Source organism: Vitis riparia, chromosome 6 (genome assembly GCF_004353265.1).
Source record: "Vitis riparia cultivar Riparia Gloire de Montpellier isolate 1030 chromosome 6, EGFV_Vit.rip_1.0, whole genome shotgun sequence".
In the NCBI taxonomy this organism is placed as follows: Eukaryota; Viridiplantae; Streptophyta; class Magnoliopsida; order Vitales; family Vitaceae; genus Vitis; species Vitis riparia.
Window position 1 is genome coordinate 4678174 of NC_048436.1, and position 22280 is coordinate 4700453.

Genomic DNA, 22280 nt, shown 5'->3' on the forward strand with positions numbered 1-22280 from the left:
ATTTGAAATATCTTTTAAAAAAAATTTTATAAACAAAATAATTTTTTAGGGATGCTAATTACACTAAACCTCGGGGTTCAATGAAATTTACCCTATTTTAAAAGATAATAAATATTTGTAAAATCACAAAGATTTGCTATTCTTCTTTGCGTGAAATAATTATTATTTTTGAATAAATTTTTATTTTATTTTGTAAGAAATTATATTCCATGTCAGCATAATATTATAAATATAATTTTTTTAAATAATTTTTGTAAAGAGGAAGGTTTTATTTATTTATTGTTTAAAATATTATACATTGTTAAATTTTAATTTTTGAATTTCTCTAAAAGAAAAAAGAAAATCCTTGGAGGGAGTTTTTTTTTTTTTTTTTTTTTTTGAATTGAAAAAATTGGTTTAAATGGTATAATATTAAATACACAATTTCCAAACATGGCAATTTTCTCTTTCTAGCCCTTTTTCTATATCTATCTCACCAACCTTTCTCTCTCTAGACACTTTAAATGCATATATAGAGAGAGAAAGTGTTTCAGATATTTTGCTATCTTGCGCCTCTCTCTTTCTCTCGACGCTTTTTGTGTATAAGGCAGTAGCATCATTTTCAGAGAGAGAGAGAGAGAGAGAGGAGGAAGGAAGAAAATCTCAAGGGTTTATGCCCAGATATCCTCTGCAATAACCCTAACTTTCTTCTTCTTCTTCTTCTTCTTTAACTTCTTAGAAATGGAGTTTGTGGGAAGACCAGTGAAGAAGGAGTTTCATGGGTTTGGGATTTTCTCGGGACTCGTCAAATCCTATGACCCAGAATCTGGTTTCTTCGAAATACTGTACGAAGATGGCGATTCTGAGGAGCTGGAATGGTCTGAACTTGCTTTGCTGTTGGAGGGTGAGGTGGCTGATCCTGGTCTGGTCGAGTTGACCCAGAAGCCTCGGGTTGGTCGCAAGCCCAAGAAGCGGCGGAGAGTGGAGATTAAGCACGAAAATCTGGAGAATTCAGGTAACACTTCTGGACATTTGGATAATTTGAATGGTGGGTTTTCGGAAACCCTAGGGAATTCTGGGGAAGGTGTGGGAAAATTTGGGGTGAATGGTGGCTTTGATTTGAATGATGGGTTTAATTTTAATAATGGGTGCAGTTTGAGTGTTGATTGTGAGGAAAATGTGACGAGGAGTAATTATATTGATTTGAATTTGAATGTGAATGGTGATTTTGATGAAAGCTCAAAGGCGATTGAGTTGGGTTGTGCTGTTGTGGAAACCCGGAAGAAGGGATGTTCTTTTGATTTGAATTTGGGGTTAGACGATGAAATGAAGGACGCAGATGTTGAATGTGGAGGACAGTTGACAGAAATTCATGTAGATGGTGGTGGTGGGGGTGGTGCAAATGGGACTTTGGAGGGAGGTGTCTCAGCGAAGGGTGTCAATGATTCCAGAGAGTTTGTGTTGGCAGATTCTGGTTTGTGGCAGGTTGGAGTTCCAAGGGAAGATGGTATTTCAATGGCACTTTGGATGGAAAATGCTTCTAACTGTGTAAATCATAGTGCATTTTCTGAAGTTCAATTGGAGGGTCTCTCTGGAGATGGCATTGCGGTAATCAGTGGATGTCAGGGAAACTTGGTAAGCCCATATAACGAAGGAAAAAGAGGTAGAAAGAGAAGAAAACTATTAAATAATTTGACATCTGGGACAGAAACAGTGTTGAGAAGAAGTACTCGAAGAGGGTCTGCCCAGAAAGGTAATGTTTCAAGCACAATGGTACCATTTGCAGTCAGTGATGGATCCCCATCTGCAGCTGTTAGTCTAGTATCAGAGGGGAAGCCTATTATCTCTGGTCATGCAGGAATTGAAGATTGCATTGGTCTTCCCCCAAAGCTGCAATTGCCCCCTTCATCACAGAACTTGAATTTGGATGGAATTCCCATATTTGACTTTTTCTCTGTTTATGCCTTTTTAAGGTCATTTAGTACATTATTATATTTAAGTCCCTTTGAGTTGGAAGATTTTGTGGAAGCATTGAGATGCAATTTTTCTAACCCTTTGTTCGATTCTGTCCATGTTTCTCTATTGCAAACTTTGAGAAAGCATTTGGAATTTCTATCAGATGAAGGTTCCCAATCTGCTTCCAGTTGTTTGAGGTACTCTTTTTTTTTTCTTTTTCATGACATTCCTGCAAGGTTGAACCATTTCGTTATTTGAAGATTCTTTCCCTTGGTACTCAATATTTTTATGATCTTTGATGTTGAGTGCAGGTGTCTTAATTGGGGTTTGCTGGATTCAGTTACATGGCCTGTTTTCATGGCTGAATACCTACTGATTCATGGTTCAGGTTTGAAACCTGGTTTTGATTTTAGTTGTTTGAAGCTATTTGACAATGACTACTGCAAACGACCTGTGGCTGTAAAGGTTGAGATACTTCGATGTCTGTGTGATGATGTGATTGAAGTGGAGGCGCTAAGATCAGAGCTCAGTAGAAGATCATTGGCAGCTGAGCCTGATATGGAATTCAATCGGAATGTTAACATTGAGATATGCAAGAAAAGGAGGGCTATGATGGATGTTTCAGGTGGTTCTTGCTTGGCTGAGGAGGTTGTTGATGAAATCAATGACTGGAATAGTGATGAATGCTGCCTCTGCAAGATGGATGGAAACTTAATATGCTGTGATGGATGTCCTGCTGCATATCATTCAAGATGTGTAGGTGTTGCTAGTGATCTTTTGCCAGACGGTGACTGGTATTGCCCTGAGTGTGCGATTGACAAGGATAAGCCCTGGATGAAGCAGCGAAAATCACTTCGAGGAGCAGAGCTGTTGGGAGTTGATCCTCATGGTCGTCTGTATTTTAGCAGCTATGGTTACTTATTGGTGTAAGTTTGTTCTTTATATAGACTTTATCTGCTGTTCATTACAACTTCTACTATATATTGGCTAAAAAATGTGTGTTGGTTATTTCTAGCCTGCTTGGTCTCAAAAGGATGATGGTGATGGTGATGATGATGATGATGGTGGTTATTATTATTGTTGTTGTTTTTCTATTATCATTATTATTATCATTATTATTATCATCATCATCATCATTGTTATACGTGTGTCTCAGGCTTGCTTGGGCTCAGAACAGTTCCAACTTTTAGCCCAGGAGAAGTGCTTAAAGTCGAAATTTTCTGTGGAGAGCTCTTTCACTATATTATTTTATCAAAGATAAAGTTCCTTGATTTGTTATCTGGAAAGCATTCACTGAAAAGGCTGGGTATACTGTGGGATATACTTTTGAGTTGGTAGGGCAAGAAATTTCAGTGTAGCTCTGCAGAATTGGGTTGGGTCTAAAATATAGGTTTTAGGTTTACAAGTGAGTTGCATATGTTCAGTCACTTCTCCATGCAGCATTCAATAAAGGAAAATAATAACCACATGACAACTACTAAATATAAATTCACTATTTTTTTTCTATCTCATACTCTTTTTATTACTAAAATCACTACTATAAGCATTTTCTTCTACTCCTTACTTCCTATTTGTCACAAGTAAAATCACCACCATATGTTCAGTCACTTCTCTGTGTAGCATTCAATAAAGGAAAATAATTACCACATGACAACTGCTAAATATAAGTTCACTATTTTTTTTTCTCTATCTCATACTCTTTTTATTACTAAAATCACTACTAAAAGCATTTTCTTCTACTCCTTACTTCTATTTCTCGCCAGTAACCATGTGCTTTATTGATTACATTGTTTCTTGTCATCGGTTTCTTTTTAACATAAAAAGCATGCGATTGATTTAGATGTCTTGGATGTCATGTTCTGCTGAATTCTCAGGTCAGATTCATGTGACACTGAATCCTCATTCCATCATTACTCCAGAAATGAATTGAATGATGTTATTGAAGTGCTGAAGTCTTCAGAGATTCATTACGGTGAAATAATAACTGCAATCTGCAAGCACTGGGGATCCTCTGTTAATTTAAATGGAGCAACTAGCAGTTTGGACTCTGAGAACCGTGCTATATTGTCAGATATGGTTAGGAAAGCACAAACCACTGCCATTTGTATGACCCCGCTACCTTTGACACCTGAAACCTGTGCGGTTAAGGAGGAGAGCACTGATGAAAGAAAGCCAGGAGAGAAATCTGTTGCTGAAGTTTCTCTCAGCTGTGGGGTTTCAAAGTCTATTACCTTGTTGAATTCAACGATTGTGAACAGTTCTATGGAGATAGAAAATCCTATTGCAAGTTCTGAACAATCAGCAGAAATTATACAATCGAGCACAGGCATTCAGAATTTCCAGAATCATGGGTCAGACTGTTTAAATATATCTGCTCGAATCTCAAATCAAGCTGAGAGTCCTGAAAAAACCTCACCTGTTGGGAACTGTTCTATATCTACTAGCATTGATGTTGAACAAGAAAAAAAGATAGAATCTGCAGTCGATGGCCATACTTCATCTCCCATACACACGAGAAAAGAGGATGTATCACAGGTACAATGTGGAATTGATTACACAAACTATTACAGTTTTGCTCAAACAGCCTCATCAGTTGCAGAAGAGTTAATGCATAAGTCATCCGACAAGAGCAAAGAACACTCCACGACATCAGCTGAGGAAATAATTTCAGCACAGATAAAAGCCATTTCAAAGAATTTTACGAAGTTTTGTTGGCCAAATGCTCAGAATCTAAACATGGATGCTGAGAAAGAAAATTGTGGGTGGTGCTTCTCTTGCAAAGATTCCACTGGTGACAAGAATTGCTTGTTTAAAACGAATTTTATGGTGCCTGTTCAGGAAGGTTCTAAAAGTGAGGTGGTTGGCCTCCAATCAAAGAAGAATAGGAAAGGCCATCTTGTTGATGTCATAAATTACATCCTCTCTATTGAAGTTCGCCTGCGTGGGCTTCTCATGGGTCCATGGATGAATCCACATCATGCTAAACTTTGGTGTAAAAATGCTCTCAAGGCATCTGATGTTGCATCAGTAAAACATCTGCTGCTCACAGTAAGAGTTTTCCTTCATTTTCTAGTATTGAATTAAGATTGTGACTTTATAATTTTTGGTTGCAAATAGGGATTTGGTCAATTCTGCAGGAAACTCTAAATTGAACTGGTGGTTTAGTACAACACTCTGATACTTTACCCAGTTTGAGCTTAACTAATTCTTTCAGTTAACTCCAAGTTGACTCAGTACTGAACTTCTCCATCCAATATGAATTTTCTAATTTCAATTTGGGTGTCAGTTTGAAGTACTGATATGCTTAGATTTGGTTTTCTGAAAATGGATATTTGTTAATATATAAGGCTGAGAAATGGGTAACACCATGGCACATACACATCCATTTATCAGTTTCTTCTTGCATTACATGACCCTTTGTTTCAGTTATAATGACACCTGATCGAAACTTGGTTCTCACTTTGTCAATCCATTGGAAGCCAGCCTGTGAAAAACCCCTTCAAACCAACCTGTTTTTAGGTTGGATCACTTGGTCGGTCTTGGTTTGGAATGACCAAAGTTGCCACCAAAACCACCTATTACCTCCAAATATTTATCTGGGCTCACATTCTCTACTATTTGAATTTGCTAAGGAAGTCCTTGATCTAGAACGGTTCAAGTTACCTTCTATAATTGTCCTTAAAGTAGTTATTTGCATTTTGGTTCTCTGCTATTGTTGGCATTAATTTTTGTTGTTAATGGACATTTGACAGTTAGAGTCAAATTTGCGTCGCCTTGCACTCTCTGCTGATTGGTTGAAACAGATGGATTCTTTTATTACAATGGGTTCAGCTTCTCACATTGTGATAAGTTCTCGTGCATCTTCAAAGCTTGGGGTTGGGAAAAAACGGACTAGGTGTTCTGGTTTTGTCTCCAAACCTTCATCAAATGCAGCCACAGGATTGAGTTTATTTTGGTGGAGGGGTGGTAGGCTTTCACGTAAGTTGTTCAATTGGAAGGTTTTGCCTCGCTCTTTGGCTTCCAAGGCTGCTCGACAAGGTCTGCAAATTTTCTTCTTCTATGTAGCTTAGAGTGTTTGTGTTTACTGTTTTAGTAAACTGAATAATCATTCTGAATTTGTTTGAAGTTTAAAATTCTGCAGCTGGATGTACAAAGATACCGGGCATATTATATCCTGAAAGTTCAGAATTTGCAAAAAGAAACAAGTATGTTGTCTGGCGATCTGCTGTTGAGACCTCAACAAGTGTAGAGCAGCTTGCTTTGCTGGTATCATTACCTGTTATTTGAATCTTTCTATTGTGTTTAGCTGTGGCAAGAAGCCTTCCTTGCTCATCCAGCCCTATCGGCTTGAGTAGTTTGAAATGTAACTTGGTAAACGTTAGTGGGCTGAATGCTTTGAATAGACAAACCCAACCAGATCTGTCTCATGCTTGCCTATTACTACCTCCTTTCCTGAATGGTTTTGTATGTTTTGTTTATGTTATAATGTATTTTACTGTAGCATTTATGGCATGATTCTACAACTAGATTTGACATATAACTACCCATTTATTGCGATGCCTTCTTGACTTTCTGGCTAAGACTAATTTCAAATTATTAGGGTTATACCAAAGCAGCTGAATCTCTTTCTGTTCTTAGCAGAACTGGCTCTTAAAAGCCCAAATTCAGGCTGTATTCCAATGTTCTATGATTGGCCCAACCTGAGTAGTTACTTGCCTTAGAGATTAGAAAGATCTGTTTGTAGTTCATGTTCATGAATGTATCACATCTTAAATCCTTGGTCCATTACTTGATGTCATGTTTGCAGGTTAGAGAGCTTGATTTGAACATTAGGTGGGATGACATTGAAAACACGCATCCTCTCTTTAAGTTGGACAAGGAAGCTAGAAAATCTATCAGGCCATTCAGGAAGGTTATAATCCGCAGAAAGTGCATAGAAGGAACAATATCAAAGTATCTACTTGATTTTGGCAAGAGAAAAATCATCCCTGATGTGGTCGTTAAGCATGGGTCTATTCTTGAAGAGTCCTCTAGTGAAAGGAAGAAATACTGGCTGGATGAATCTCATGTTCCCTTGCATCTCTTGAAAGCCTTTGAAGAGAAGAGAATTGCTCGCAAATCCAGTAATATTAATTCCGGAAAACTACATGAGGGTGGTAGAGAAATGAAGAAGCCCTCCAAGGACAAGGGTTTTTCGTACCTTTTCTTGAAGGCCGAAAGATTTGAGAATTATCAATGTGGACACTGTAAGAAAGATGTCCTGACCAGGTAATGCAATAGTTGTTTTATCACTAGAAACTATTTTCTGACATGTCTTAATTGCTCTTTAGTGAAATGATATCAGCTATGACTATTTGCCTTGACTACAAATTCACCAAACATGCAAAATACTAATTTTTGAAATTAATTAAATCTTATGTTGAGGATGGAGATATTAATATTTCCAATGGCATATGATATGGAAGAATAATAAAAAGTAAAGAGATAAATGATATGGAAAATTGAAGATACTATAATAATGTAGTAAATGTGCTTTGATGAGCTCTCATGATGTTATGGTGGAAAATCATTATAATTACAAAGATACACATTTATGAAAAATTCAGGATGGTATCTGATGACATTCGGTGTGTAGGTCATAAGGGTTGGTGTGGAGGCAGAAATTTATTCTCATCCTATTTGATTGAGATGTTGGTATTCTTCATGGATGTTAAGATGTGTAAAACCTCATTTGATTGAGAGGTTTTTGTATTGATTTTTCTTTTATGGTTCTACATAGGTGTATCGGTCTTATTAGTATACTAGAGTAAGTGAATCTTTCTTTCTTTGTTTAGCTTTTGCAAACCTAGGGAGGATTCCTCATCCTTTTCACGTTTTTGTTTTATCCGTTTCTAATGCATTCTTGTTAATGATAAAATAAATAAATAAATAAATGCAAGATTGTATAGTAGTTTGTTCCAAATCTATGGACCTATGCTTGTAATGAAAGGGGAAATAAATTAAATATTATATTTTTTGTTAAATAACTAAATATAGTTCATTCATGAATTCATGGTTTCAAATTTAGATTGGTATTTAGTAACTAGTGGATGATAGAATAATTTTTGGATTTGGGTCGGATGAGGAGTTCTTATGTTCTATTCCTTGCCAGAAAGAAGTGATGGGGAGCAATAGGGAAAGTGACCTATGAAGACTTTTGAAAGAAAAGGAAAAATATTCTGAAAAAATAGTCTTAATAATTACAATATTTCATAATTTTAGTTGGAATCTATTTTTTATTTTATTTTATTAGAATTGGTTTAGTAGGTAATCTTTTAGTCAAATTTATATATATATTTTTTGATAGGTAAAGGAAAAATTCATTAAAAGCCAAAGAGGCTAAAGAGTATACACGGAGTATGCCAGTGATAGTCAAATTTATATATATTTTGAGTTTCTTTCTTGATTAGCAAAAGAAATATTATTCTTACTAGGAAATAAAGTCTTAGTTTTATTAGGAAAAAGAGTTTCATGAGTATGTAACCTATGCAGTCTTTTGATTTTAACAAATAGAATTTATTAAGATTCAACAATTTAAGAGCTATCTAGCTTCTTAAGATGTGATTGCCTTCCCCAAGTGTGATTGCTTAAGAAACCCTAGGTGTGATGGCTGAAAAACCTTGGTGTGATTGCCAAGGATCTATTTTTCTTTTCTATCATTTCATTTGTCCTCTTTGATCTCTCATCTCATTATACCAAAAAGAAAAAATGTCAATAATGCTGGATTTTTTGACATGCTGCATCAGGAAGTCACCTATAAAAGTAGAATTATTTTTTTAAGGGTAAAAATATAATAAAGGTTTAGAGCAATGAATTTGGCATTGGTCCATGAAGGCAGGGACTGAGTATCATAAAAGAAATTGAAGAGTCTTATTTGAAGTTTCAGAAAATATATTTCATTAGTATAATCTAGAAATTTTAAAAAGGATTAAATATATATATTTTTTTATAGGAGACATAAAACTGTATAAGAATGAAATAAAGAAATATAAGATCAATGTAGGATCCTTCTTACAGGAGCAAAGATAAAGAGAAAGGGAAAACGAAAAAGAGTATGAGCCTTTCTTACTGAGGAAAATCTAATGAAAGTAGACCTTACTAAGAATCCATCTCAGTCTCAGGAGTATTAAGTGAGAAGAAAATCACATCTAAAGTCAAGATAGGGGGAAGCTTACCTCTTAGCTAATTAGCTAGATTGTCTACCTCCTTATTAGCCTATCTAGACATCCATGTGAAGTAGGGAACTCATCCCTTTGACAAGTCAATAAATCCTATCCATCCCAGGATCATACCTCCAAGGGCTTCTGCTCTCCTTAGATGGATGCACTGGAAATAATCATGATGAGTTGGTTTCCACCTTGAGGATCCTAGCCCTCACCAAGATGTCCATTTTTGAATCTAGTTTAAAGCACTAAAAATAAATTGCCCCTGTTCTCCTGAATGCTCTGAGAAGTTTTTTTCATCACAGAAAACCTTTTTTTCTTTAATTATAAGTCTGTTTTGATAACTTCACAAGTTCCCAGGCTGGTTGAAATGGTGTACGGTAATTATGTGACAGGGAATTAAGAAGTAAGGGCAGTAATTAATATTGATCTGTTATAATTAGTTGACAGCCAAAAATAATAGAAATTCAAAACAATATTACAGAGTGATGAAGGGTTAAGGACTGAACTGCATGATTTGAGTATTGCCTTAACTTTCTGGGGGGTTATTGTTGTATTTTGAAATGATAAATTATTACATTGTTCTTGCCTTTTTGATTGTTATCTCATTGATTTGATTTCTTCTCTCCTCATTGGCAGGGAAGCTGTAAGCTGCCAGTACTGCAAAGGTAATTTGATTTTCAATAAACCTTACTTATTTGTGCCTTGCTACTTCATTTATGGTTTTGAAGTGACACTAGTTATAATGCCTGGTACACCGATTTTGTGCAGAACAATTCCTGGGCACTTAAGTGTGTTTTTTTTTTCCCGTGACATATTTGTTTACTTCCATGGTGAATTGTGAATTTGTTAATGATTTTTCTCTCTTTCATATTGCATATCATATCTTGCATTGCAAGAACAGTAATTTTTTGGGATAGAGATGTGAAAGTATGTATGTGTTAAGAGCTGATATTTAACCAATCTTATAAATCATGCTATTGCTTAAAGAGGCAAAGATATGAATTCATTGATATCATCATATGCAGACATTAAAGATTGAGTGGTAGATGAAATATGTTTACTAGAATATGGCTTTCATTACATTAATTTATCAAAAAATCAACAATTGTAAACCTTAAATACTTTTAGCTATCCTTTCAAGTTTCCACTAGTATACTACTAATTGTCAATATATCACAAGTTCCAATCATTTCCCAAATCAATGCATCAAAAAGAAACCATTGAGCATGTACAGATATACATATGGTGCTTGCATGAACAATGGCTGTAGAAACCTGAAAGAGGTCTTCAAACCTTGTAAAAAAACTGTCAAATTACTTGCCTTCGAACTTAAGCATGTGAAGAAAATGGACATATGATTTGGAGATTTATAAAGATAATTACCGTGATTTTTTTTGAAAAAGGGAGAAAGTTCAACATTGCTTTAGATTCTAAGTGCCACCTAGAGAAGATTGATTGTTTAAATTATCTGATAAAAAAAAGATTAGTTATTTAAATTTTGTTTTAACAATAACATGGATTTGAAATAATAGGATAATGTTCCTTTTAAGGGGAAAAAGCTAATATTAATTTTCTTTATAACTACTAGTAGTCATCAAGTGTGCTTGTGCATATTTTGTCTTTAATACCTCATGTCATGTAATGTGAGATTGGTCTAAAGTGTGATACATATTAGTGCTAAAAGATTTATTGCATTGCAAAATTATCATTTAGTATGTGTTCTATCATGCATCATAATTTTTAACTACTTGTGAGCATTCAATTTGTATATGGTTGAATAGGTTCCTCTTTGCTAATGAACAGAATTCAACATTTTCCCTTACTTGATTCTACTCCCAAGTTTGACTTCCATTGTGGTGGACTCTAAATTGATTAGGTAGAATTGTTTTGGTTTGCTTAAATGTTTGTGGAATAAGAATCTTGATTCTAGAGACACTTTGAATAGGTATTGGCTTGAAGATCAAGTCTTGACTTCAAAAGGTCTTGAATCCAGGGACAATTTTGGTCGTTAAAACCAAGCCTACAATGTGGAATGGAGATAGCATTGATCTTGAAGATAAGAATGCTTTAGGATGTGGGTCATTTGATGAATAATCTTAGTGCACTTTTGAGTTTCCATGAAAGCTAACTATGAGGAAATCCTGGTTTATAGGGGAAGTTGGTGGCAAGAAATGGGATTATGGACTAAGGAATGAGATTGTAATTCTTAACTTAATAGTTGGGTAATGATTTGAGTATGAAAACATTTTATCAAATTTATTTGATCTAAGAAATGATCTGCCTTAGATAATTGAGTATTAATTCAGGAAGAGATTTGAAAATTCCCTAAATGTGTAACTGGTGGGACTCAAAGAGCTTTATAATTGAATTTGATCAAAAGGCATGCTTTGAGTATGCTAAGACATTTGACACCATGATGATTGTTGTGGTATTGCCTAGCTACGATGCCTTGCTCAATGTTAGACTACATTTGGCTTGATCACGCCTTTTTAGCTAGGCAGGGGCATGTTGAAGGCAATGCTTATTTATTTATTTCTTTCCACCAATTCTTTTTGGGAAACAAGCAAAACAACTCTTACCTTAAAGTTGAACATGAAATGAAGTCCAACTGCCATATATATATATATTAAATAGAAGACAAAACGACATTTTGCCTAATTTTCTAGAGGAAGAAAAAATCTTAATCCAAACACAACCACCTCCATTTTTTTTGGATAGGTAAAATAAATGTTTTGAAAGCGTTATCTGAAGGCACACCAAAGTACATAAGTAATTAAGTTCGTGGAAATCGGAACAAGTGTCAAAAGTGTTCGAGAGCAGGTGACAAAAGTCAAGATATGAAACTTGGCTGGACCAAAGCTATGCTACTCTGCATATACAAAGGGAGCTAAGAAAGCTACAAAAAAGAAAGGGCAACACATAGAAACTTGCTTCTCACGGAGATTAAGTAGGCTCCGTCTATGTGCATCTTAACTCATATCAAAAGATTAGAAATAAAAGAGAATTTTAGCGTTTGATCAGGCATTTCTTTGCTTCAAAAGATCTCTGGTTTCTCTCCTTCTATCATGTTCAAAAAACACATGACGGGATAACCCTCCAAACATTCTTTAGTTATTTTACCCAGGAAGGAACCATGCCACCCTAATAGAGTTTCTTTTACTGAATGTGGCATCACCCATGCCACCCATAACAAGAAGAAATCAAATTCCACAATCCTTGAGCTCGGGTGCGATGAAAGAGTGGTCTACTAACTCTTTCTCTTCCATACAAAGAAAATATTCACAAGAGACCAACCACTTCTTGCAACTGGTTCAATGTCAAAACATTTCCTTAAGAAGCTTCCAATGCTAAGAAACCAACTTTGGTTAGGACCATTAGGTTCTAAATAGCTTCTTAGGGAAAGTAGCTACTCTTTCCTGCCCCTGCCCCCCCTTCCCCCTCCAAAAAAAAACAATAGAAGGATTTTACTATAAATTTTCCTTGCTTAGCGTCCAACAATTCCAACCCATCTTCTTCATTCCTTTTGACCACCTTTCCTTAGAGCCCTGAGAGAAACTCCTCAACCCTCTCCAAGTCCCAATCATTCCAATTCCTTGAAAAGTTGAGATTGCAAAGCCTTCATTCGTCTTGTTGGTCTTATACATTTGCCACCCAAGCATCCTTTGACAAGAATATGGAATATAAAAAAGGAAAAGATTCTTTAAGATATGATTCACCACATCAAATATCTTTTTAAAACTTCACCCTTCTATCATTGCCCACATTAAAAGAGATTCTCTATTGAAGATGTCACCTCCATGTCACCTCTACTTTCAAGAAGAGGGTAATGAAGATCATGCAGATGAAGAGCACAAAGAAGAAAATGGCCACATACCTTTGAAGCACCTGCAATTTCCTTAAAGGGCATATCTTCAGGTTCTCCTGATTCCCATGACCAGCATTGTATGAGCTATTTGAAAAATTACTATTTTATTTTAGTTTTATTTATTTATTTGAAAAAACTACTATTACTACTACTACTACTACTACTACTACTACTACTACTATTCAGCAATTTGTTCTTTTGTTCTTTGTATAATTTCTTTTTTTCTTTCAATTTATTATAGTGTTGCTGAGAAGTTTGAAATTGTTGGACAACCAATTTTCTTAAAGCTTAAGCTTGTAGTATTTGGGTTTATAATGTATATCATGTTCTTTCACACCTTCTCTCAAGTGCGGCTCCATACCTGCACATGGAGAGACACATAGGCTTGTAGGAAAATAACAACAATCATCCTCTTTTGGGTTACATGTCGGTTTAATAAATTGAGGAAATAAATATTATGTGGTGAGACTCGAATACATGACCTTTTGACAAATAAAGCTCTAGAACCAGGTTGGACGACTAGTTTTTCTAAAAGCTTGAGTTTGTAAGATTTTGGCCCATAATGCCTATCATGCTCTTTAATAAAAATAATATACTATAAAGTTTGAAATTTTTTAACAATTTTACATAATTCCTTTTTTTCTTAGATGCTATTTTTTAAATGCTTGAGTTGAATTTTTAGATTATATATAGTGATATATGAGTTTGAGGAACATTTGAATGTCAAAAGTTGCAATATTCCAAAATTGGATTAGAAACAATTATAAAGTTTCTCAACCAAATTAGGTGCAAAGTTAGGTTGCTCAAACCTCTTCTCTAAGGTTTGAGCCATGTGTTGCACCTTTTGCCTTGGCCTTACAAGACCCCTTGTGCCTTACATGTTCTTTTAGCCTTTCAAAACCATGAATGGGGTGATGAATAAAGTCTAAATTTTTTTAACAATTTTATATAATTGCCTTTTTTGTTTTTTTAATAATCTTATTTTAATGGTAGGATTGGAATTTTGGATCATATATGATGACACGAGTACTGTGAAATCTTTGAATGTCAAGATTTGCAATATTTTATAAAATTGCTGTAGAAACTTCACAAAATTTCTAAGGTAGGATTCTAGACCACTAGAGATCTCGTCGTCTCATCTGTGTCTTGTGTCTTTTGAGTTACGAGTGATGAATTGAGTCTCAATTTTTTTTTAAATTTTTATATAGTTGCCCTTTTTTTTTTTTTTTCAAGATGATGCTGTTTTAAAGTTTGAATTGGAATTTTGGACATATATGGTGATATGAGTATTATGAAATGTTTGATGTCAAAATTTGCAATATTTTATAAATTGCATTAAAAACATTTACAAAATTTCTCATGCAAATTAGGTTGCATCTCATTTTGCTAAGGTATGAGCCTTGGGTTGCATGTTGTGCCCAGGCCTTGGGAGACCTTTGCGCTTTAGGTGTCATTGTGCCTTTCAAAACTATGAATGAAGTATTAAAATATACTATCAACTAAATTTTGATGGATGATCTTTAGGTAATTCAACACAAATTTGGGGAGGAGAGTCCTCATTGATCATATGGACAACTGTAAACCGGTTGCAAATGCTTTTAAAGCCAAGGTTCATGTCTTTGCGGAAGATCTCTAAAAGCGATCATTTGGAAGCATTGCAAGTTGATGATGGAAGGGTGCTCCACTACTATTGTAATTGGCCTAAGACTAAAATGGTGGGTTTTTAGTGGGTCCTCTAACTAAGGAGAGAGATTAGACTAATGGAACCTATCGTGCACAAAACAACTTGAACTTATTGCCTTCTTAACGGTGTTCACCCTTAAGTGGGTGGTCTTTAAGATGTGCAAATAAAGAAGTGGAATTGCTAGCAAAAATAGGGGCCTTATTGCTAGATCAAAGCAAATTAAATTTTGATGGTGGCTCATCATGGATTCTATAAAAACCCCTTCATAGGAGCCTCAAAGGATCATATGGGTGCTGCTGTTTAGGCATATGCTAAACCAGATTGAAAATGGTTTTAAAACTGAGGTTCTTGTAAGCATAGTATGACCCTTTTTATAGGCTCATTCTCTTGTCATGAGATCACTGAAGGGCTCCTAGTGTAATACTTTCACATGATCACAAAATCATGCTAAAGCAACTAGATAACCTTCTAAAATTGAACTCTTTAACATAATTGGAAATTTTCATATGATTTTCCTTTGCAAAGTAGCCAAAAATATGAATCTCATAAATAAATTTCGAATGAAGTTAAAATTCTTCCTAGAAGTCCAAGTTTTTAATCATATTAGATTGTTCACACTTGATATGGAAGTGTCATAGCACAATGCTCCAACATTATTCCCCATAGGTGAGACGAAGCATTTACCTTTTCTATGTTGCAATCTTGAAGGCCGTTAAAAGGAGATGTTTTTTTACCTAGTTTCATATGATTATTTTGTACCAATGATTAAATTGGAATCTTGCCCTATGTTACATGAACGTGTCAAAGTATATGAAGTACTCGTGTCGGGCATAACATGACATGACTAGGCCTTTGGTATGGGACATGCGTTTGGCATTGCCTATTGGTTAGATATATATCCAATAGGTATCTCCAACAATGAAAAAGAAGAACAAATTTCTATTTGATTGTAAGTAATATCGTACTCATATCGAGCATTCTATTTGAGTCATATACTTTAGTTTGGTTGAGGGGACTAAATGGGATGGGAGAGAAATTAGATTATTACCCGCTATGGTAGCTTAGTTGGTCAGGGTGAACACTGGGAAGTGTGGTCTCAGTGAGTAGCACATGGTCCTAAGTTTGAATCCTACCACTAATGATACCCTGAATTTGCTCGATGCTAGTTGTTGCGGGGCAGTCAACACCTCGAGGTTTGGTTCCCCATGGAGAGTCCTAAGGGCTTGGCCATGGAAGGATCCTCGGTTATAAAAAAAAAATATAAATAAATAAATAAAAAAGAAGGGGAAGTTAGATTATTATAGCTTTGTCCTTGTGTATGAAGATCTCATAATTAAATTTGACATTTGGGACATGCACTACTATTGGGTACTTCTACTTGGGTCTATTTAACATAAATTTTTGTAATGATAAGGGTCAAATGAATTTTATGTTTGCAAATAATTGATGACCCAACTAGCACTCTCATAAGAAGTTATATGATTCTAGCCCTTTAGGCTTGCTTAAGTGGCAACCTAATTGCAAGAATTGGAGCTATTTGGTCTTACCCTCATCCTAGCCTTCTTGGAAGTTGAATTGGTGAAGGTTTACAACAATGGTAGGATGAGTGGTGTTTTTAGGATCTAGGTTGGTGAGGAATTGAACAACTAGGGAAAAAAAATCGATATAGAAAAAGAGACAAGTCCAGTTGCTAGCTATAGTGAATCTTAAAAGAAAATGTTACCCTTTAACAAAAGTTGATATGATTTTGTCACAACATTGAAGTCATAGTATGAAGACTAATTATAATGACACATCTTAAAATCGGGAATTTATGTGGAGCATTACTAGTTTCATTTTATGTGCATTACTTAGCGGGAGAGGAATACGAGGACTTTAAGGAAGGATGGACCATTTTGGAGGGGGTTTGCATCTTGGTCGGTTTTTGTTTTTTTCTTTGGGTTTTTGCCACCAAAGCCTTTGCAAGCACTTCTTTGAATCTTTGTTGCTAGTTTATCTACGGTTTGAAGAATTTATTGAGGAGACATAACCCATGTGGATATTGCTACTAATGGGTAGTGTAAAGTTAAATTTTGTTAAGTGTTTCTTGGGTAAGCAAGGATATTTAGAAATTGGAGGGGTGCTTTGAGATCATTGTGGTACAACATTGCAAAGCTTTTCTTGACCTAATGGTGAATGTTTGATCATTGAGGCAAATGGCTCAGCTTTGTGGGATGGCTGGCCCTTACATTTTCCAATCTTTTGGTGGATAAGGATTCTACCATGGTTGATACATGGGCGTCTAAAAGGAAAACGGTATATGAAAGTTTGAATGGTTTTGTTAAATTTATTGATATTGCAGGAGATCTGGGATGCTCCTAATCATATGGTGAATCCTATAGTCAAATGAGGAGCCAAATTTTTCTTGAATTATGTAGAATGGCTTTTTGGATTGTACATTATTCTATAGCCTCTTTCAGTTGTGTTTCACTTTTTCTAGAGTTAACTTTTCTCCATTTTTGATAAGATTTTATGCATTTTGGGAGGATTACTCATTTGTGATTATTGATTCATTGCAATGAATTTGTTTAAAAGCCTATAACTGTAATTAATGGCAGAACGCCAATGCCCTTGATTTTGAAGTAGAATTGGAAAAATATTGTTTCCAATTTGTCATTTGCAAGGCTATCTAAATTCTTGGGAATTGGAATACTTACCTTTTAAGTTACTTCTACCCTAACAACGTTACTTGTATCATCAAATCTCTACTATTTGCAATTGATGATTTAAGTAAATATTTGGATCATGATATTCAAATACTCGTTAAAAACGAATGGATATTTCAAATTTGAGATTGATAGTTCTTCCCATAATGGGTGTTAAAGTTTGCTATTAGAAATTTGGTGTGACTTTGATATAATAAGAAATAATGGAGAAATGAAGAGATAAAGGGAAGTTTCAAGAGGGAGGTCTCTGAGCACCTTCCAAGCTCATTGATGGTAAGACTTGATCAAATGCAAAGAGAAAAGGAGGGAGATGGGAAAATGCCTTTATATAGACTTGTTTTATAATTCTAAGAACGGAAAAAGACAACAAAGTAAAATCTATCTCCTAAAGTCTATTTTTTTTCCAGATATTCTTAAAAGCAGACTTCAATTTGCATGGACATTTTCAACTGAATTTTCATTCACAAAATATTCAAACTATACTGTGGAAAATGCTAGTCTTACCACCTCCTTTTACTGCCTCACTAGGTGGTGATTGGATGAAAAAAAATATCTGTACTTTTTTGTTCTTTTCTTATTCCTTAACCTAACAACAAATCCCAATCCCAACAAGTCCTGTACATACACTTGAAAAAGATGGTTCTTTTTATTGCTCATCCTATTTTGATATCTTGATTACATGTCAAATAGATCTACAGTAATAACTCATATTTCCATGATTCCTCTCTTTCAATATTGCCAACTTCGGAGAATATTCAGTCCAGTTTATTATGTCTTCATTTTTCCTGTTAATGTTGTAAAACTTTTGGTATTATTATTTATCCTACTGACAAAAGACTTCTGCAGTTTTTTTAGCATGGATAGAATTTCTTCATGTTGATTTTATAGATTGGTTGGGTTCTCATCGAGGAAGGGAGCTGTTTTTCATGTTCTCTCCTTTTTTGCTATACCTTATGGCACCCCTTGTATATGTCCTGTGTACTCTGGTGTGCTGTTTCTTTTGGCGATTATTTATGAAGTCACTTTATTTGCCTATTAAAAAAATAAATATCTTCACATTGACTTTTCTGTATTAGTTATATTCATTGTCATGGCCTTAATGACTGGTGCGGTTAGCCACAAATGATCCTTCTTTTGTCACCTTTTTAATGTGATACATTGTAACTATAGCTTCAGTTTTTTTGCCTGAAGCTTTTCTGTTTTTGGTTGATTATATATCTGATTATCATAATATAATTTCAGGCTATTTCCATAAAAGGCATGTCAGAAAATTTGTTGGTTCCATCAGTGCTGAATGTACGTATACATGTCATAAATGCCAGGATGGGAAGCCCATGAAGATCAACGCAAAAATTGGGAATGTCCAGTCTCAAAAGGGTAAAAAAGGCTCCACAGATTTGTATAAGAAAAAAGGAAAAGCCTACAAAAATTGCAGGCTATTGGGATCAAAAAGTGGTAAAAAAATTTTCACAAAGGAACAGCCTGTGCGTTCATGTAAGGGTAGAAAACCCTCCACAGGTAAACGGCCTGTACGATCACTTGTCAAGAGAGAAGTTTCCACAGTTGTTCCTCTTCGGCGTTCAGCAAGGAAAATTAAATTTGTGTCTCTGCAAAATAAAAATCTTGAAGAACAGGACACAGGCAAACAGGAAAAGGGCAAACAGGAAAAAGGTAAACAGGTTAAATCAATGAAATCCAAAAAGAGGACACCTAAGAAGCCAAAGAAAGAGACCTCTTGGAAGAAGAAGAAGAGGAGGACACTGGTTTGTTACTCTTACTGGCTTAATGGTCTCCTATTGTCTAGAATGCCAAATGATGATCGAGTGATGCAGTTTAGGAGGGAAAGACTTTTTGTCCCTTCTGAACACTTGAACGTTGTCATTGATAAACCCACCTGTCATCTTTGTGCTGAAGCAGGACATACACCAATGCTAAACTACATTAACTGTGAAATCTGTGGAGGTACTAGTTTTTGGTATTTCTGATAACCTCTTTTCTTATTTTGTTTATTTAGGTAGTTGATACTCATTATTAACATTGTTATTGAAGGACAAAATTTCTTCTGCCTCTAGACTCACTATAATGTTTCTTTCAACCATCTATGTCCATGATGCAGATTGGTTTCATGGAGATGCTTTTGGACTTGATGTGGAAACTATTGGTAATCTTATCGGTTTTAGGTGCCATGAATGCTGTAAGAGGACACCCCCTGCATGCCCACATTTGCAAGGAATGAGCCGCGATGAGGCACAATTGGATGAGGTGAAAAGTGATGTAGGGATTGACTGTTTGGTGCCCCCAAGTGAGGTATATGTCAGACAAAAATCTCAGTCAGATGAGGATTCTCCAGGTTTATTTGTGGTTGATGAGTCCATTCATAAGGAGGAGCACGTAGGTGCAGTTCCAGGTTCAAATCAGGGGCCCATTTTGAAACCTAAGTTGGAAGGTGAAAACGGGCACTTGCTCGCTTTTGAGATGCAGAAAACAGATGCAACTGAAAGTTCAGATGATAAGGATTTTGAAGCTGGTGTACCAATGAAAACTGAAGAGAATCTTACATTGGAAGAGAATACCATTGAGTTAGGAAAAGAAAATGTTACTGTGGAACCCCCATCCTGTGAGGCTGTTGTTGATATGACAGACACAGATGTTGCATCATCAAGGCATGAGGAAGCAACTAATTGTTTGTTGAAATCAATCATTCTAGATGAGGCAGTGGGGGATTCACTTTTTCAGGCGAAGCTCCTATCCTGCAAGGCTGATGTGGATGTGACAGACACAGAAATGGGATCATCAAGGCATGAGGAAGCGACCAATGGTTTGTTGAAGACATCGGTCATCCTAAAAGAGCCAGTTGATGGAACTCTTGTTGACTCATCTAAGTTGCATCAGACAATTCTGGCATCAGGTGAACTATTAGATATGGGAGAAAAAAAATGTTTAGATTAGATTCTGATCTGTCCTTCAACTGATGTAACAAGGCTGCCAATACCATAGAGGCTAGAACCATTTGTGAATATTCTAATGTCGTGGAGATTCTGGGCAGAATTAAAAAGCTATATTGGGATATTCATTTAAAACTGAAAAATAAAGTCCCCATTTGAGGAATGATTTACATGGGCAAGAGCAAGAGAACTGCTTCACTCTTCTTTGTTTCTCTCTCTTTTTCTTTTTCTTTCTTTATTTATTTTTTTTTTTTGGAGTTTTTTTAAGGTGGGAGATTGCTCCCTATGTTTCATTTTTGATGTTTGATTCAGAAATGGTTAGCAGTTTGTTCTTGGGATGGATATCTGGTAGGCGGGTTTTTTGGTATATGGTTCTTGACCAGGTCTTCTAATGTTCTTCGTGTGCCCCAGACAGCTTATCCTATGGCTTGCTTTTTCAAACTATTCAAATTAGTTTTGTTCTTCAAGGGATCTCAGAGGCTTGGAATAGCTTGCAATGGGTGTATTGAAGGCTTACTGTAACATGTTATTTTGTAGCCAAGTGAGTAGTGGTAATTTTACATTTGGCCCTGACTCTTCAATTTCTTGATTCAAAGGTATAACAAGATTCATACTCCCTTGTTTGCCTGAAACATTTTTATAAGAACTGTTCATATTAGATGTAATTTTGTTCAGTTATTATAAGAAAAAGATAGATATATTCTTTTTTAGTGCACTGATTCTAATTACCAATGTAATTTTTTTATCATGCAGTAGTCATATGATGCTTTTATGTTCCATCGTTTTTGTGGTTCATCCCCTCTACATGTTGGGCTCATAATTGACTGCTTTCTTACATGTTGAATGTGGTTTGATATGCTTCAAAGGTTGATAAATCTGAATTTAAGTTTAATCTCAGGAGATTGTTAAGTCAGCAGTGAAGTTTAAATTCAGGCTGCTTTTGTACATCTATTTAGCCTATCATTCCACAACCCTGCGTTTGATATCCGATGGTAGAATGATCTGTTACTTGTTAAATGTTTCCTTCCTTGATGTTGATTCCTTTTTATCAGAGACAAACATATTCATTGACATGTTTTGTTCCTTTATGTTGATTCTTTTTTTATCTGAAATAAACAGCATTATTCAACTTATCTGATTTTGGGATTTGGCATGTGAATCATTTAGTGTTGCTGGTACCTGCTAGCATCTTTCATAGTTTGCAGTTATTTTTTTTATCAGATTCATACTTCTTAGTTATGACCTGTTCAAAGGGGTACAAGCCAATAATATATTTGTAAATTGGGATGAAATTATATTTTATAGTTTATCAGACTATTATTTCCTGAATGTTCTCCTTTTTTCTTTTGCTCTTCTTGTATTTGGAAGAATGCTTTTTCCCTCTTTTTGTTCTTTTCTTTGGTAAATTATTTCTTTCTGAAAAATGATTTAGAAATAGAGGTAGCAGCATCTGTTATATGTTGAGCCTACACACTTTGTACAAAATCTTTAGAGTAAGAGGAGAATTGTAGAGAGACGTGGAGTTTCAGTGAGCCATGAGAAGTCCTTACTCTACATCCAAGATAAGTGGTAGGCAGGTGTCTAACTCCACAACCATAATCAAATGTCAACTGCTCCACATTTTCTACTGCACGTATTGGATTGAGCTCACTTTTCTCCAAGTTAATTACTTAATTCAAGTCCTGAAACTGCCTCAGAACATCACCCAGCTCAAGTGTAACAAATTGTCTCTTGAGGTCTTACAGAATAATAAAATCATTTGCACAAAGAATGTGAGAAACCTCCACCCTCCACTGCCTATTCACCTTTGTTCCTTCAATCTTGAACCCACTAATGAAGCCCCCGACATCTGCCTAGAAATAAATCTACTCAAAACTTCCTTCTCCAGAATGAACAAGTAGGGAGAAAGAGGGTGCTCTTGTCTCAATCCTCACATGCTCT

At 35.4% G+C, this 22280-nt stretch overlaps 1 protein-coding gene across 1 annotated transcript; it reads left to right on the forward strand.

The window, feature by feature from the left end:
* The first annotated feature begins 531 nt into the window (after positions 1–531).
* Positions 532–20681, forward strand: LOC117916429 (DDT domain-containing protein PTM). Its single transcript, XM_034832436.1, has 9 exons — positions 532–2132; positions 2247–2861; positions 3810–4983; positions 5688–5973; positions 6077–6201; positions 6743–7203; positions 9777–9805; positions 18637–19356; positions 19511–20681. Exons 1-9 carry the CDS (start codon positions 721–723, stop codon positions 20341–20343), a joined length of 5655 nt encoding a protein of 1884 aa, XP_034688327.1. The 5' UTR covers positions 532–720; the 3' UTR covers positions 20344–20681.
* Positions 20682–22280: the final 1599 nt, after the last annotated feature.